Source organism: Megascapheus bottae, chromosome 12, assembly GCF_031878675.1.
Source record: "Megascapheus bottae isolate mThoBot1 chromosome 12, mThoBot2.hap1, whole genome shotgun sequence".
Classification (NCBI taxonomy): Eukaryota; Metazoa; Chordata; class Mammalia; order Rodentia; family Geomyidae; genus Megascapheus; species Megascapheus bottae.
In genome coordinates this window covers 36700411-36713985 of record NC_143520.1, presented here as the reverse complement: position 1 = coordinate 36713985, position 13575 = coordinate 36700411, and the positions used below count along the sequence as shown (strand labels likewise).

At 32.5% G+C, this 13575-nt stretch overlaps 1 protein-coding gene across 1 annotated transcript in view; it reads right to left on the bottom strand.

The window, feature by feature from the left end:
- Lrp1b (LDL receptor related protein 1B) overlaps nt 1-13575 on the bottom strand; it is a 1652823-nt gene that overhangs the window by 146662 nt on the left and 1492586 nt on the right. The window contains exons 68-70 of the mRNA XM_090342868.1: nt 9037-9143; nt 1901-2030; nt 237-343 (exon numbers count right to left, since the gene is read on the bottom strand). Of these exons, the coding sequence (XP_090198994.1) occupies nt 237-343; nt 1901-2030; nt 9037-9143 (344 nt within the window). The remainder of the gene's footprint in view (nt 1-236; nt 344-1900; nt 2031-9036; nt 9144-13575) is intronic.

Sequence of the window (13575 nt, the reverse complement as noted above, 5' to 3'; positions counted from 1 at the left end):
AAGCCTTGGGTATTGTCACTGAGCCACAGAACCATTTCAGGCTATTTCTGACTAGTTTTTTTAGAGACAAAGTCTTAAGGACTTTCCTGTACAAGCTGGGCTTGAACTGATACCATCAGATCTCAACTTCCTGGCTTACAGGCATGAGCCACCAAAGCCCCAGCTTTTCACTTTGTTAACTTTCTTAACTCTACTCTCATGTAATTCAGAGATTGGAATGAAGGAAGAATTTTTACCTCATCTGAACCACCAGCACAATCGTATTCTCCATTACATCGCAAAGACGCTGTAATGCATCCTCCGCTGGCGCATATATATTCACTTGATGAGCAAGTAGGAGATGCTGGAGACAAATTATAAAGTTAAAGTTTAGATAAAACAAAGAGAATGACTAGTTTGGGAAAGCAAAACACAGATAAGCATGGGGAAACATTGTTTAAACTATGTTCCATTGCTGGTCTTTAGGACTTATTTGAAATAGGCTTTCCATAGCATTCAATGTACTTCGAAGAAGGTGTGAATTAAGGATTTAACCAAAAGGAAAGGGACCTTGGGGAAACATCAATATTTTCTATCTCTTCCAGTCTGTAGCATTATCTGAGTTTTTCCACAAATATAAATTGTTAGAAAAAAAATTTCAAACTACTTTCAAAATTGTAGTAATCTCTGAGCCCATTGATTTGTATATTCAATTTTAGGAAAAAAGTGAGCCATTGTGTCATGCTCTCAGATTTAATCATATCTACTTAGCTCTATTGGCATGAATTCAATATTGAATAAAATTTCTGATTAATAATTTTTAGATTTTTTTCCACTAACAAATATTTTGACAACTGATTTTGTCTATGGGTTTGAGTATGGTAAGATAGCAAGATAACCACTAAACTCCTTAATTTTTATTGGATTACTAAAAATACTTGGATGATGACTTTGTGATCTGAATTACTTTGCCAAAGCTACTGAGATTTTAACTTGCATTTTGATTCATTTTAGTTGGCAGTTTGCCTAGAAAATTTGTATTAATAAAACTATAAAAATGTATAGATTCAATAAGAAAGATATAGTTCATTGGAACTGTGGTTCAAAGGTATGGAACTAGGGTAAAGTAAAGCATAATCTTTGTAACTCTGAAGTAGTCTCTTACAGCAATAATTTCATGGTTACATAGTGTTTATTGTATGATTTTTGCAAGTAGGTATTTTGGGGGGGGCGGGGAAGGGTGTAATGAAGTAATTTAATTAAAATATCTAAGCAAAAATTTAAGTGTTTATATGTGCAAATTTATAAAGCAATAGACAAACAATAGGGATGTGAAAATTACATGGGTTTGTGTGGACTCCAGTTTTTCTTCCTAATTTGTTTTTGTTTTGGCACAATCCTTAAGCAAAATTAGTAAAAGCATGCATTTCCCTGGATTAGTAAAGCCATTACCTTCAACTAGAGAACCTCAGCTTCCGTGAGTGAAACTAGGTCTCACAGACTAATCATATTTCATTTGAGAATTTCAAAAACTAATTTCAAATTGTGAGATGGTATAAGGAGAAAATGAGGGAAGGGGTAATACTGTCCCACAAGAAATACACTCATTACTTTTCATATCTGACTTCAACCCTGTGTATATCACGTTTATGATAAAAAATTACTTCAATAATTATAATAAAAATACTTTCAGGAAATACAGAAGTAGAAAATCAAATTGGAGTACATAAGGTTTGGACCCAGACATGAGAAGTGGTTTTATCTGCTAAATGCACTTTCAAATCATGAGAATCATGCATACCAGTACTTCAGTTTCTTTATTGAAAATATTAAATCAATGTCTATGTCTTTCCACTGTTTTCTAAGTATTGTTGCTAAAATTAAACTCCATCAAGTTAAACTGCCAGTTCCACCATATTACCTGGCTCACAGTTTTTCTCATCTTCTCCATATTTACAGTCTTGGTGGCCATCACATTTCCATTTTGCTGATATGCACTGACCATTGGAACACTGAAATTGATCTTTGGAACAACTTGTTTCACAATTCCTCTGTCAAAGGCAACACCATTAGAATTAAATTTATTTTTTTTCATGAAATATCTACATCTAAATGACAACTAGGAAAGATTACAACACAGCTTAGAAATGGTGAATCCACATGTGCTACATACAATAATCAGTGACATTGTTAGCTAAGAATAAAGAGTAAATGGCTTGGATGAAAACGCTCTCTAACTATGACTCATAGAAATGTCATAATAATGATCAACTTCCATTCTTCACTTTGGATCATTGTGAAATGCAAGTTTGAAAAACCACAAATCTATAGCGTCATCATCTCAGTTATCCTCTCCAAGCGGATTTATTCTTTAGTAGATAGTAATAGAATTCTGATAAGTGTAGTTATAATGAAAACTGTAGAAATATAATCGTTAAAAGCTATTTCCCAGAAATCACATCCGGTTCACTGCAGAGGAGAGGAGGAAGTGGTATGTGAAACAAGAATTTAGACAAATGTGTCATACATTCAAAAGGCTTTTCCAAACTGTAATCTTTCTCCACTTGGTTCTATTTGTCTTGGTCTTCTTACAGTTTACTAGGCTGCATAAATTATTTTCTTTACTGACGTTTGTTCCTAAAGCGCTGTGACATGTGCTACTCTAGTGGTCTTTTCTGCTTGATAGCTAACACATTTCATTGACCAATCAAGAGAGCGAATTTACTTCTGGGGATCTTCAGATATTTTTATGAGAGAAATGAAAGGGACCTCCAGAAGTTCACCATATACAGTTCTGAAAGATTTGATTGAATGAGATACACCAGTTATAGATATTACTGATATTTTTCTCTCATAAGCCAATTTGTTTATGTCACAATATGCTGGGATATAACAAGACATTTTATACCATCTTATTCTTTTACCATTTCATCCCCAGAAAATGAAGCAAAACTGTTTTATTCCTATAATTTTCTTTTGACTGTTAATAATTTAGATTGTCCGCATGTAATTATTTTCCTACCTTTTACCTCAAATGTTAAAGTTTACTATCTGCTAGGGATTTTCATTAGATACTTACAAAAATGAAAATTTATGTTCCATATTTGAGATAAAAGAGTGAGGTGCTAAGGGTGCTTTTATATCTGAAAATGTCACAATGAAACCCACTTGTACAACTTAATATATAAATATATATATATATATGTGTTATAAATACTATTCAAAGAGATACTACAATGCCTGGGAAAAGGATTGTCAAAATAATATACAACTATGTACACTTTATGGTATCAATAAAGTAAAACTCAGTGTGCATAAAAGTAAAGCTCAGAGAATTTTAATAAAGTGTATTAGTTTCAAGATATATGAATATAGAAATTTTAGAAAATGTGTGTAATGATTCATTTTATGTATGTACATATAATATTTTATATATATGTAAATCAGTTGTTGAACACTATTGTAAATAGTACTGCAATGAACTTAATAGTTCAGATGTCTCTTCAGTGTACTGATTTCATTTCTTTGGTAGTTATATAAGTTTTCTTTCTATGCTGTTTTCCATGAAGGCCGAATTAATTTGCAGTATAAGCAACAGTGTGAAAAGGATTCCATTTTTCCATATCTTCCTTAGATCTTGTTAATTTTAATATTTTTGATAAAAGCAGTTCTTTCTGCAGTGAGATGCTATCCTGTTATTGTTTTATTTGTGTTTTCCTGATGAGTAATTATGGTGGCTATATACCTGTTGGACATTTCTATGTGTCTTTTGAAAAATGTATTAAGTTCTATTGCTTATTTTTAAATTGAATTTTCAGTGTTCCTTGTATATTTCTTACAGATACATCTATATACATATACATACATATAGATGGAGAGAGAGAGAGAGAGAGAGAGAGAGAGAGAGAGAGAGAGAGAGAGAGAGAGAGAGAGAGAGAGAGAGAGAGAGAGAGCGAGCGCACAGATATATCCCCTCACACTTTAGGTTCTCTGCTTTGCTGATTTATTCTCATTGGAATACAAAGAAAGAAAGGAAGAGAAACATCTTTTGCAGGTTATTTTGCATATGTTACGTTGTTGACTTTTCTAGGTAGATTGTTTTCAAAATCTCAGTCCTCTAGATCTCACCTTCCTCAGCTGCTAAGACTGCAGATGTGAGTCATTAGTGCCAGGGCTGGTTGTTTCGTTTTGCAGAAGTTTTTTGCTTTGATGTAATACAATTACAATTTCTGTCTTTTTTTCCTCCAATATAAAAATTTTATATCTCAGAAAGATTACTGCCCATTCCAATACATGCAGTTAATATCCCTATGTTAGGCATGAGCACTGTCCCTGAGTTTGTTTTGCTCCAGGCTAGCATCTTCAACTCTGGATTTTTCTTTGAGCTCAGTAGATTAGAATATTAAGGACTTTCCTGCCAGGGATGGCTTCAAACCACCATTCTTAGATCTCAGCTTCCTGACTAAGTAGGATTATAGGGTTGAACCACCAGTGACTGGCTGATAGATTGGTTTTTATTGTAGGACTTGTTTATGAGTTTTTAAAAATATGTTATCATTGTCATAATACTGCAGTGAATATTTGAAGAATTAATTAGTGATTTTCTTAGCTTTATTTATGTGAAATAGTTTGGAAATGGATGGCTCTGATACATGTTGTGCTTTGTTCATAATATAGAAAGTAAAATTTTATAATGATTTCTCTCATCAAACTTTTTTTAGTAATTTGGAATATTACATTGCTTTTTTTTTGGGAATTTCTTTAGTGTTTTAAATATGAAAATCACACAGAGAGTAATACACAAATGCAATACATCCCACATACATGTCCTGCATACTCCATAATTATCATCATTTCATAGCTGACTTTTTATTCATTCTCCACAATCATAATTACAGTGAATATTTCAACATTACAATAACACTAGAAAATTAACACTATTATGAAATGCAATATAATTAGTATATCCAGTCTACATAAATTTTTCTTATGTATATAAATATATGAAAATATTGTTGGTTAAGTAAAATCAAAACGTATGCTTGATTTTTATTTAGCTAAAGTTTCTTGCAGTATATAAATACTTCCCACTCAGGTTTTTGTTTTTCCTTTTTATTTGCGACCACTGGGCTTGACCACAGGGCTTGTAAGATGTCACAGGTTTCTCCCAACCCTGCACTCTGAGCCATAGTTATATGCCCCCTTTATGATGATTAATTTGAGCTATTTCATAGACATTTTCCCAGTTTGGTTGAGAACTGGGACTGTCAAATATTATCTTTTTAGTTTTTATGATTACAAAAATGACACAGGCACTATTGACTTATCTAAAGAAGTCATTTTCTTTTTTTTTATAAGAATATTTATTTTTTCTAAGAAGTCATTTTCTACTTGAAGAAACTATGTAATTTGCTCTAGGGTATGGCCAACAGTCTGAACTAGACTAGTAACTCCTTAAGAATATCAATTACTTGGTTATTTCTGAAGTAATATTAGCTTTTTACAAAAGCACTTAGCCAAACATGTGAAATTTTGTGTTCATTTTCTTTCAACACACTATTTTTAGATATTATTTTGATTCTTCTGACAGTAGATACTCCTTCAAGTTTCCCTCTGTGCACTTAAGACATTACCCTGGTTAGCCTCTGTCTTGCAAAATTGCATGTTAACAGCTTATCTGTTCAGTTTCTTTCTTCAAATCCAGCATTAGACTTTTATCAAAGAATTCTTATTGTCTTTAATTGGGAAATGGAATTTGAAAACTATTGAAGCTACTAGGGATAATCATTTCTAAATTACCGATTTTAAAGATCTTTTGGTCGAAAAAGTATAAATAATGTTTTTTTGTTGTTGTTGCTGTTTGCTTCTTTTTCTTCTTTTTTATTTATTTATTATTATTATTTTAATTTTATGTATTTATGTATTTATGTATTTATGTATTTATTTATTTTTGCGTTGTGGGGATTGAACTCTGGGCCTGGGTGCTGTCCTTGATCTCTTCAGCTCAAGGCTAGTGCTTCTACCACTTTAAGACCAGTGCCATTTCAGGCTTTCTGCTGGTTAATTGGAAATAAGAGTCTCAGGGGACATTCTTGCCCAAGCTGGGTTTGAATCGTGAACTTCATAGCTCAGCCTTCTCAGTAGCTAGGATTATAGTTATGAGCCACTGGCACCTGGATGAAATCATATATTTTTATGAAGAGAAAAATCTTATCGGGTTCCAACGGCTCATGAATGTAATCCTAGTTGCTCAGAAGACTGCGATGTGAGGATTGTGCTTCAAAGCCATAAGGGCACCAATGTCTCCATGAGACTCTAATCTCCAAACAACCACCCAAAAACTGGAAGTGAAGATTTAACCCAAAGTTGTAGAGCACTAGTACTGGGCAAAAATTGCTTAATGGCAGTTCCCAACCCTGAGTTCAAGCACCACAACCAACAATAAAAGACAGAGAGAGAAGAGAGACAGACAGACAGATTCATGCAGGATCTTTAAGATCTTTCCAAATATTATCATACTGATACTTTTAAATTTTAAAACTTTAGATTTTAATTTATTCTTGCATCTTTTCATACTTATTTTATTTTAATTTTAGGTGACATTAGCATAATAAATAATTACACATATCACATGTATAAGCTATAAAAAATATTTATAAATGAACATCCAAGACTGGAATTTATGGTTGTTTGAAATTTCTCTTTGTGTTTGTAATATATTCTGCTAGATGCAGAGGCCAAATATTATACTTTAGTGTCACATTAAAAAGTAACTCTCAGTGTGAGGCCCAATGACATGCCTGATATGGAATTAGGTTGGTCCAAATTGATAAGATTTCTTTTACACTGCTTTGGCAGGATATGAATAAGATAATTATATGATCACTGCATATTCATATAAACTATTCACAATTTCCCTACTTTTCTCTTTATACCAATATATCATAAATGTATTTCTGCTTTTTAGCCACTGGTTCCATGGTATTATTTTTTGTTCCTTTGCTCATTTTACTGTTTGCTTTTTGTAAATACAACCTGTCACAGTAGATTTTAGAAAAATGGAAATTACTGCCAATGCTTTTAGCCACTTCATTTTATATATGCTGAGCTAAAGGCATGCAAATACAGAAAAATACCATTTGTGAGAGAGGAATAATCTGATTTTTTTCTGAGCTTATTATGATAATGCTAAATATATGGACATTATTCAAGCACCAAAGAGCCACATTTTACAATTTATAGAAAAGGAAAAATGATGTTAGTAAGAATATATACTTTGACATGAATATAATCTTATGAAACCTCATCAAACTGTGACTTTCATTTTGTGTACATACCTCACACATCTAGTAATAGCATGCCTAAGTGAAATCACATCTTTAAGCAATATGTCTCAACCTCTTGAAGTTTCACAGTTTACAAAAATCTAGTAGAACATATTTAAAAAGCAAAAACATAACATTTTACAGGGTGTGGATGAGTTCTCATGAAATGTTTTTCTCAACTTTGAAATGCTTCAGATAGGTTTTGAATGAAAGGATGTCAGATTAATATGTGGTTGGACAGTGTACATGTGGGCATATGCATGTGTCTACACATACACCTCACAGATTTTCCTAATAGTATTGATCTAATAAAAATCCAGGGATCAAAGTACTACTTTTCAATTTCCTCTCTTGAGAGGCCTTCTTAACCCTGAAGCTTATGTTTTGATGGCCTTGAAATGATAAATCCTATACAATTGTTTCTCAGATCTAGATTAGTGATTGTGAGTTTTAGGGTGACATATTCAAAATTCAACAGGATGGAAACTGGTCCAATCCTGACAATAATGTCAAAGAACTAAGAAAGATTTAGTTAATGTGGTTTCCAAAACAGTAGCAACAATCAGTTTTGTTTGTTTGCTTGTTTTTTTTTTTGTTTTTAAAGCTTAAGAAATTTCAGTTTCAAATTGGATAGGGAATGGGGGAAAACAAGACTAGGGGTGGTGGGCGGGGGAGGGACATGGGGACCAAGAAATGTGAAAGGGTATCAATGTATGGGAATTAATGCACCATCTATCTGGCAAATATCATGTAGCCCTTCTATTAATTACAATAAAAATATATGAAAAAAATAAAGCTTAAGAAACCACCAAAGGCCTGGGGAAGACATATCTGTACTAAACTCCTCTAGTGTTGCAAAAAAGGATCCTTTATTTTCTAAGTTTATTGGCATAATCTTTTATCAGAATGAAAATATGTGTTTGACAGATAAAGTAACAAAATTTTGGGAGGCACTTAATGATTGAAGGAGTCCTGATGTTTATAGGAGATCAAAAACCCCATTTTCCTATGGCTTATTTGTAAATGATTTGTTCCCGATATGCAATTAAACAGAAAAAAATATTTAAACTGACCATCACTAGCTTTCTGTTCCATAATGGAAAGATGTGGCTTGGGGTTATGTTTGATTTGTTGAAAAATATCTAATAATGTCTTTTTAATGTATTTAAAAACATCATGAAATAACTGAAACATAAACCTGTGAATGTTATTACCATCCCATTTTAAAGCGTTATAGAAAGGAATGATTAACTATCAACCTGTGTGTGCAAAGCCCATATTTTAATTGGATTGTGATTTATCACCTGAGGTTTCATGAAAATTGATGACACACACTAAAGTCTGTAAGACTGTATTCACTGAAGAAGAGACTAGGGAAAAGGAACTGCTTTAGATGCCTAAAATTTTTAGTCATGAGTATAAATACTGCAGAAATATTTTTGAACAAATTTACAAATGGTATCAGCTACAGGGACCAGAGTTTCCAGGCATTGTATTCCCAGTCTAGCCATTCACCAGCTGAAGTAAAACTACCTATAAAATTAACTGTCAATAGTAGGACAAGAGTTATTCCCAGTGCTGATGTGTGTGGCACAGCCTGTGGATTAATACTTATCTCAGTGTGTCAGGAGCAGAGCTGTCTTTGGTCACACATATTGGATTGAATAATCATAGTTTTAACTGTAATTCTAAAGAGATGTCTTCTTATATTTGTGACTGTAAAAGTGCTTACCTCATCAGAACCATCTGCACAATCAAAGTCTCCATCACACCAAAACCTTGAAGAAACACAATCCCCATTGGCACATAGAAAATCTTTCAGTGTACAGGTTTGTGGCTCTGAGGATGGAAAAATTAATATCATAGGATTAGCCATTATTTAGAAGTACATTCTTATACTTAAGTAATATAAATAATTTAGGAATAAAGTCTTATGAGGCACCAATGGTATAATGATTTTAATGTGCCTTTAATGTTATGAACAGATGGCATCACAAAAACAAATTGATAAGAAAGAAAAGATAAGTAGACTATTACTTTTATAGAAATACAGCAACAACATAAAAGAAAGTCTAAGAATAGTTATGTTGTCATACTAAAGTAATTATCTTTTCCAGTTAGATCTGTATATCATTTAATGGATTTAAGAAACACATTTTATAACCCTGTGCCTAAAGGCTTACCTATTGATTGTGAAGTCTAGCTTTATTATATATTCTAGTTGTTTTAAAAATTATTCAGTTTTTTTTTCACCAGAAAATACAGAGCTGATAGGACAAGGAGGTGTATGAAAAAGAACAAGTAAGTGATAGATTCCAGAGGGTTGTTTTCTTTGAAATCAAGTAGTATGTTTATGCTATTGTTTGCATTTGACATACATCAAGTACTTGTCAATTTCGTTAATTTGCTAGTCATTATTTTAATTATGGCTCACCATATTCTACTGGGATACAAGCTAAATAGTGTGTCTTTACAAAAATAATTTAATGTAAAAGTGATGTATAGAAGGGTTACACTTACATAATCAGGTAATGACTACCTTTCTTTTTTTTTTTTTTTTTTTTGCCAGTCCGGGGCTTGAGCTCAGGGCCTGAGCACTGTCCTTGGACTTTCTCAAGGATAGAGCTCTATCTCTTGAGCCTCAGCACCACTTCCGGCTTTTTTTCTATATATGTGGTACCGAGGAATCGAACCCAGGTCTTCATGCATGCTAGGCAAGCACTTTAACCACTAGGCCAAACTCCCGGCCCCAATGACTACCTTTCTTTTCCAACAGGATTAGGCCCTCCCTCCTGATCTTCCACTTTTCCTCCTCACTACTCCCTTCCCCCTAGTTGTAAAGTTCATTTCCAATATAGTGTCTTATGAGTATACTGTTACATTGGGTAACATTTTCTCCTTTGTCTCACCGTTTTGTTATTCCCTTTTTCATCTCCAAATCACTCATATATATATATATATATGACATATATATATGATATATATCTATATACATACATATACATAAGAGGCAGGGTATCAGAATCAAAAAGAGATTTCTTGTACTGTGAAATAACTCTTGCTTTGACAACTGGACAAGGAAGAAGAATTTTGGAAATTTAGTCCTGCAATTAATCAGTGAAATTGCTGGATATCATCACTATGTCAGATTGATAACCTACATTAGGACACAAGATTGTTCTAGTGTTTTCATCTTATGAACTATATTTACAGCCATGTCATATACAATAATATTTACAGAAAGAAACATGGGATACAAGTAATCAATATTAACTTTAAGGTGCACTCATATCAAGCCTAAGTTTCTGCATAAATATTTGAAACAATTGAGTATTCACTTGGTTTTGTGCTACACATTCTACTCAACTTTTAGCCATAGGTAATCATCTTTTTCTTTTTTTTTTTCTTTTGGTTGCTCATGGGGCTTGAACTCTGGGCCTTTGTGATGTCCCTGAGCTCTTCAGCTCACAACTACCGCCCTACCCCTTGAGCCACATCACCACTTTTGATTTCCCGGTAGCTAATTGAAGAGTCTCCCAGACTTTAATTCCGAGGGTGGCTTTGAACTGCTATCCTCAGATCTCAGCCTCCTCAGTAACTAGGATTAAGGCGTGAGCCACCATGTCCAGCTTTAGGGAATCATCTTGATTGCTTAGAATTGCTGAAAAGATCCCATAGTTTACGTAGAATTAAACTCATTTGAGAATATATTTAAAACTACACAAAGTATATAATATGTAATAGAACATTTTGCTCTGTTCTTAGATTTACTTTGATTTACAATGTGACCTCAAGATATATAAAATAAGATGTCCTTCAATAGCAAGAAATGAACTATAAAATGATTGATATCACTCACTATGTCTGCATGCTTTTTGAACGTAACAGTAACAATTTTTATTTTGCCTTTCTGCTATATTCAAATATAAAATTGTCTAATCTTCAAAAAATTTCACTGGTAACAATAATACCAACTATAACAATAATAATTAACTGCTAACTTATTTGCTATTAAGCCTAAGGTAAAATAATTAACTCATCAGTGACTTTACAGTAACTATATAAATGGCCTTTGCATTAGTAATTTTTGAGGCATAAAGAGGTTAGGACACCCATTCCAAGTCAACCACTAGTCAAAAGTCCTTCTATAGAACCTGAATCCAAACCACTGTGTATGAGAGCCTGCCTCTACCATTACCTTACATCATTACCTCCTATGAAAATGAGGAAGTCATGAGTGCTCACATATTACAGAAATTAATATTAAATCCAGAGCTAATATGTTACTTATCTTAAGCACATGTCTAGTGATGTCTAATTTACCTCATAATTATAATAAAAAACTTTTCCCTTTATCCATATCCAGACAAAAGCTATTTATCAATCATCTTTATAGGCATATGTAAGGTTGTTTTGTGGAAAGCAAATTATAATGGAAAGGGTGCAATTTAATTAAAAATAGAAAATAACAAGAAAAATGTTTCTATTAAAAAGTGAGGAGTACATTAACATGTCACATTTAACTACTTAAGAGCAGCAAAGGAACATTTCCTTGGAGAATTTGAGAGTTCTCCGAATGGGACGTATTCTTCCTCTAATGCTCCTACTTGCCTTTATTCTGCTTAAGAACAAATGCATTCATCATATAACAAATGGTAAAGCCTTCACAAGCCCTTACTCACTTTTCTATATAGAATGGTGTTAGTTTTGAATGTAAGATTATAAAAAACAATTGGTTATGGTCAACTGTGGCAAGCATTTCTCTAAAAGTTACACAGAGACTTTGTTCTCCATAGAATTTGTCCTCACATTACTACACTTCTCTAAAATAGAGATAGAGACTATACCAGTTGATGGGAAATGGTGCCAGTAAAAATGGAAAACTTGCAAATTTCTGTCACACTGGGAACAAAATGCTATCAAATTCACTTCTGAATAGTTATTATGAATTACTGTATTATTCATATATAAATGTTGGCAAGGAATGAGATAGGTAGTCTGTTTCTAACATTGATCTATGTACTTCAGAGTCTCTTGCTATTGGATATCTCTGTAGAGGAAAGGAAATATTTTATGTAATTAGGAAAAGAGTTCCTGAGAAATGATTTTACACTTGTTACTTATTGTACCTTTAATCTGTCCCAAAGATAGAGTCACAAATTTAAAAGCATTTTTCTTATAAAGCAGAATAATAACAAATATGGCTCTATCCATAATCTAAGCAATCTGAAATGAGAATTTTAATATCTTATTTACTCTAAAATTTCTAACAGATTGCCACTGCACTAATGTTTCCTCCTATTAACTATGCACTATTGTATGTAGGGCATTTGACACATACATAATCACACAAGTCTTCACTGCTCCTATCTACACAGGCAGATTGATTATTGGGATGCTTCTATAGAGCATGTGTTACATGGCTTGGAAGACAAAGTCAGATTATATAATAACACTATAAAACAATGACAATTCCTTTAATATTGATGGAGATAAAAACATACCTCAGCATTGAAAAATAATTCAGAAATCATCTCATATAAAGTGGAATAAACCAGAGGAAATTAAATTGATTTGACTTTTAAAGTCACAAATATAAAAGTAAAGCAGAAAGCCTTCTCAGGTTTCAGATTCTCCAATGACTTTAATATCATAAGTACAAAAGTACTATGAATGTCGGTATAAACAACTTAGGAGAATTTTTTAAATGTTTTTTTTAGTATAGCTGACATTCTATATGAATAATTTGCTGATATAAATTCAGTGAGAAAGTATAGATATTCAAATAAGGCAGTAAACAGCTTCTCTACAGATAAACCAAAATATAGCTTATCAAGTTATTTGGCATTTCCAAATAAGTTAAGGTTTTTAGTAAATTCTTAATAAGAAAAAAGTTATTTTGAGTATCAGTTACTTAGAGAGCATACATGGCATATGTAAACATTTTATTGCTAAAATAATAAAAGTGTTAGAGATCTCAAGTACTTATGAGTCTTTGATCTAGTTTACAAAATAACTTGGAAGGTAATAAAATGTTCTTAGTTTTTAGAGTAAAGCTTACTGATGAGGTCAAGTGTCCCTGCTAATGATTTGACAAAGGAAGTGATCAGCTGGTATTGATCAAGTGGCAGTGAAAAAATTGTTTCATGTATTAGGAAAATATCTACATATAATATAGTAAATTAAGGTATACATCAAATATATAGTAAGTTTAATATATTGATGATAGATACTTGCCCAGGTTGCATGAACACTTCCTGTATGTACTACT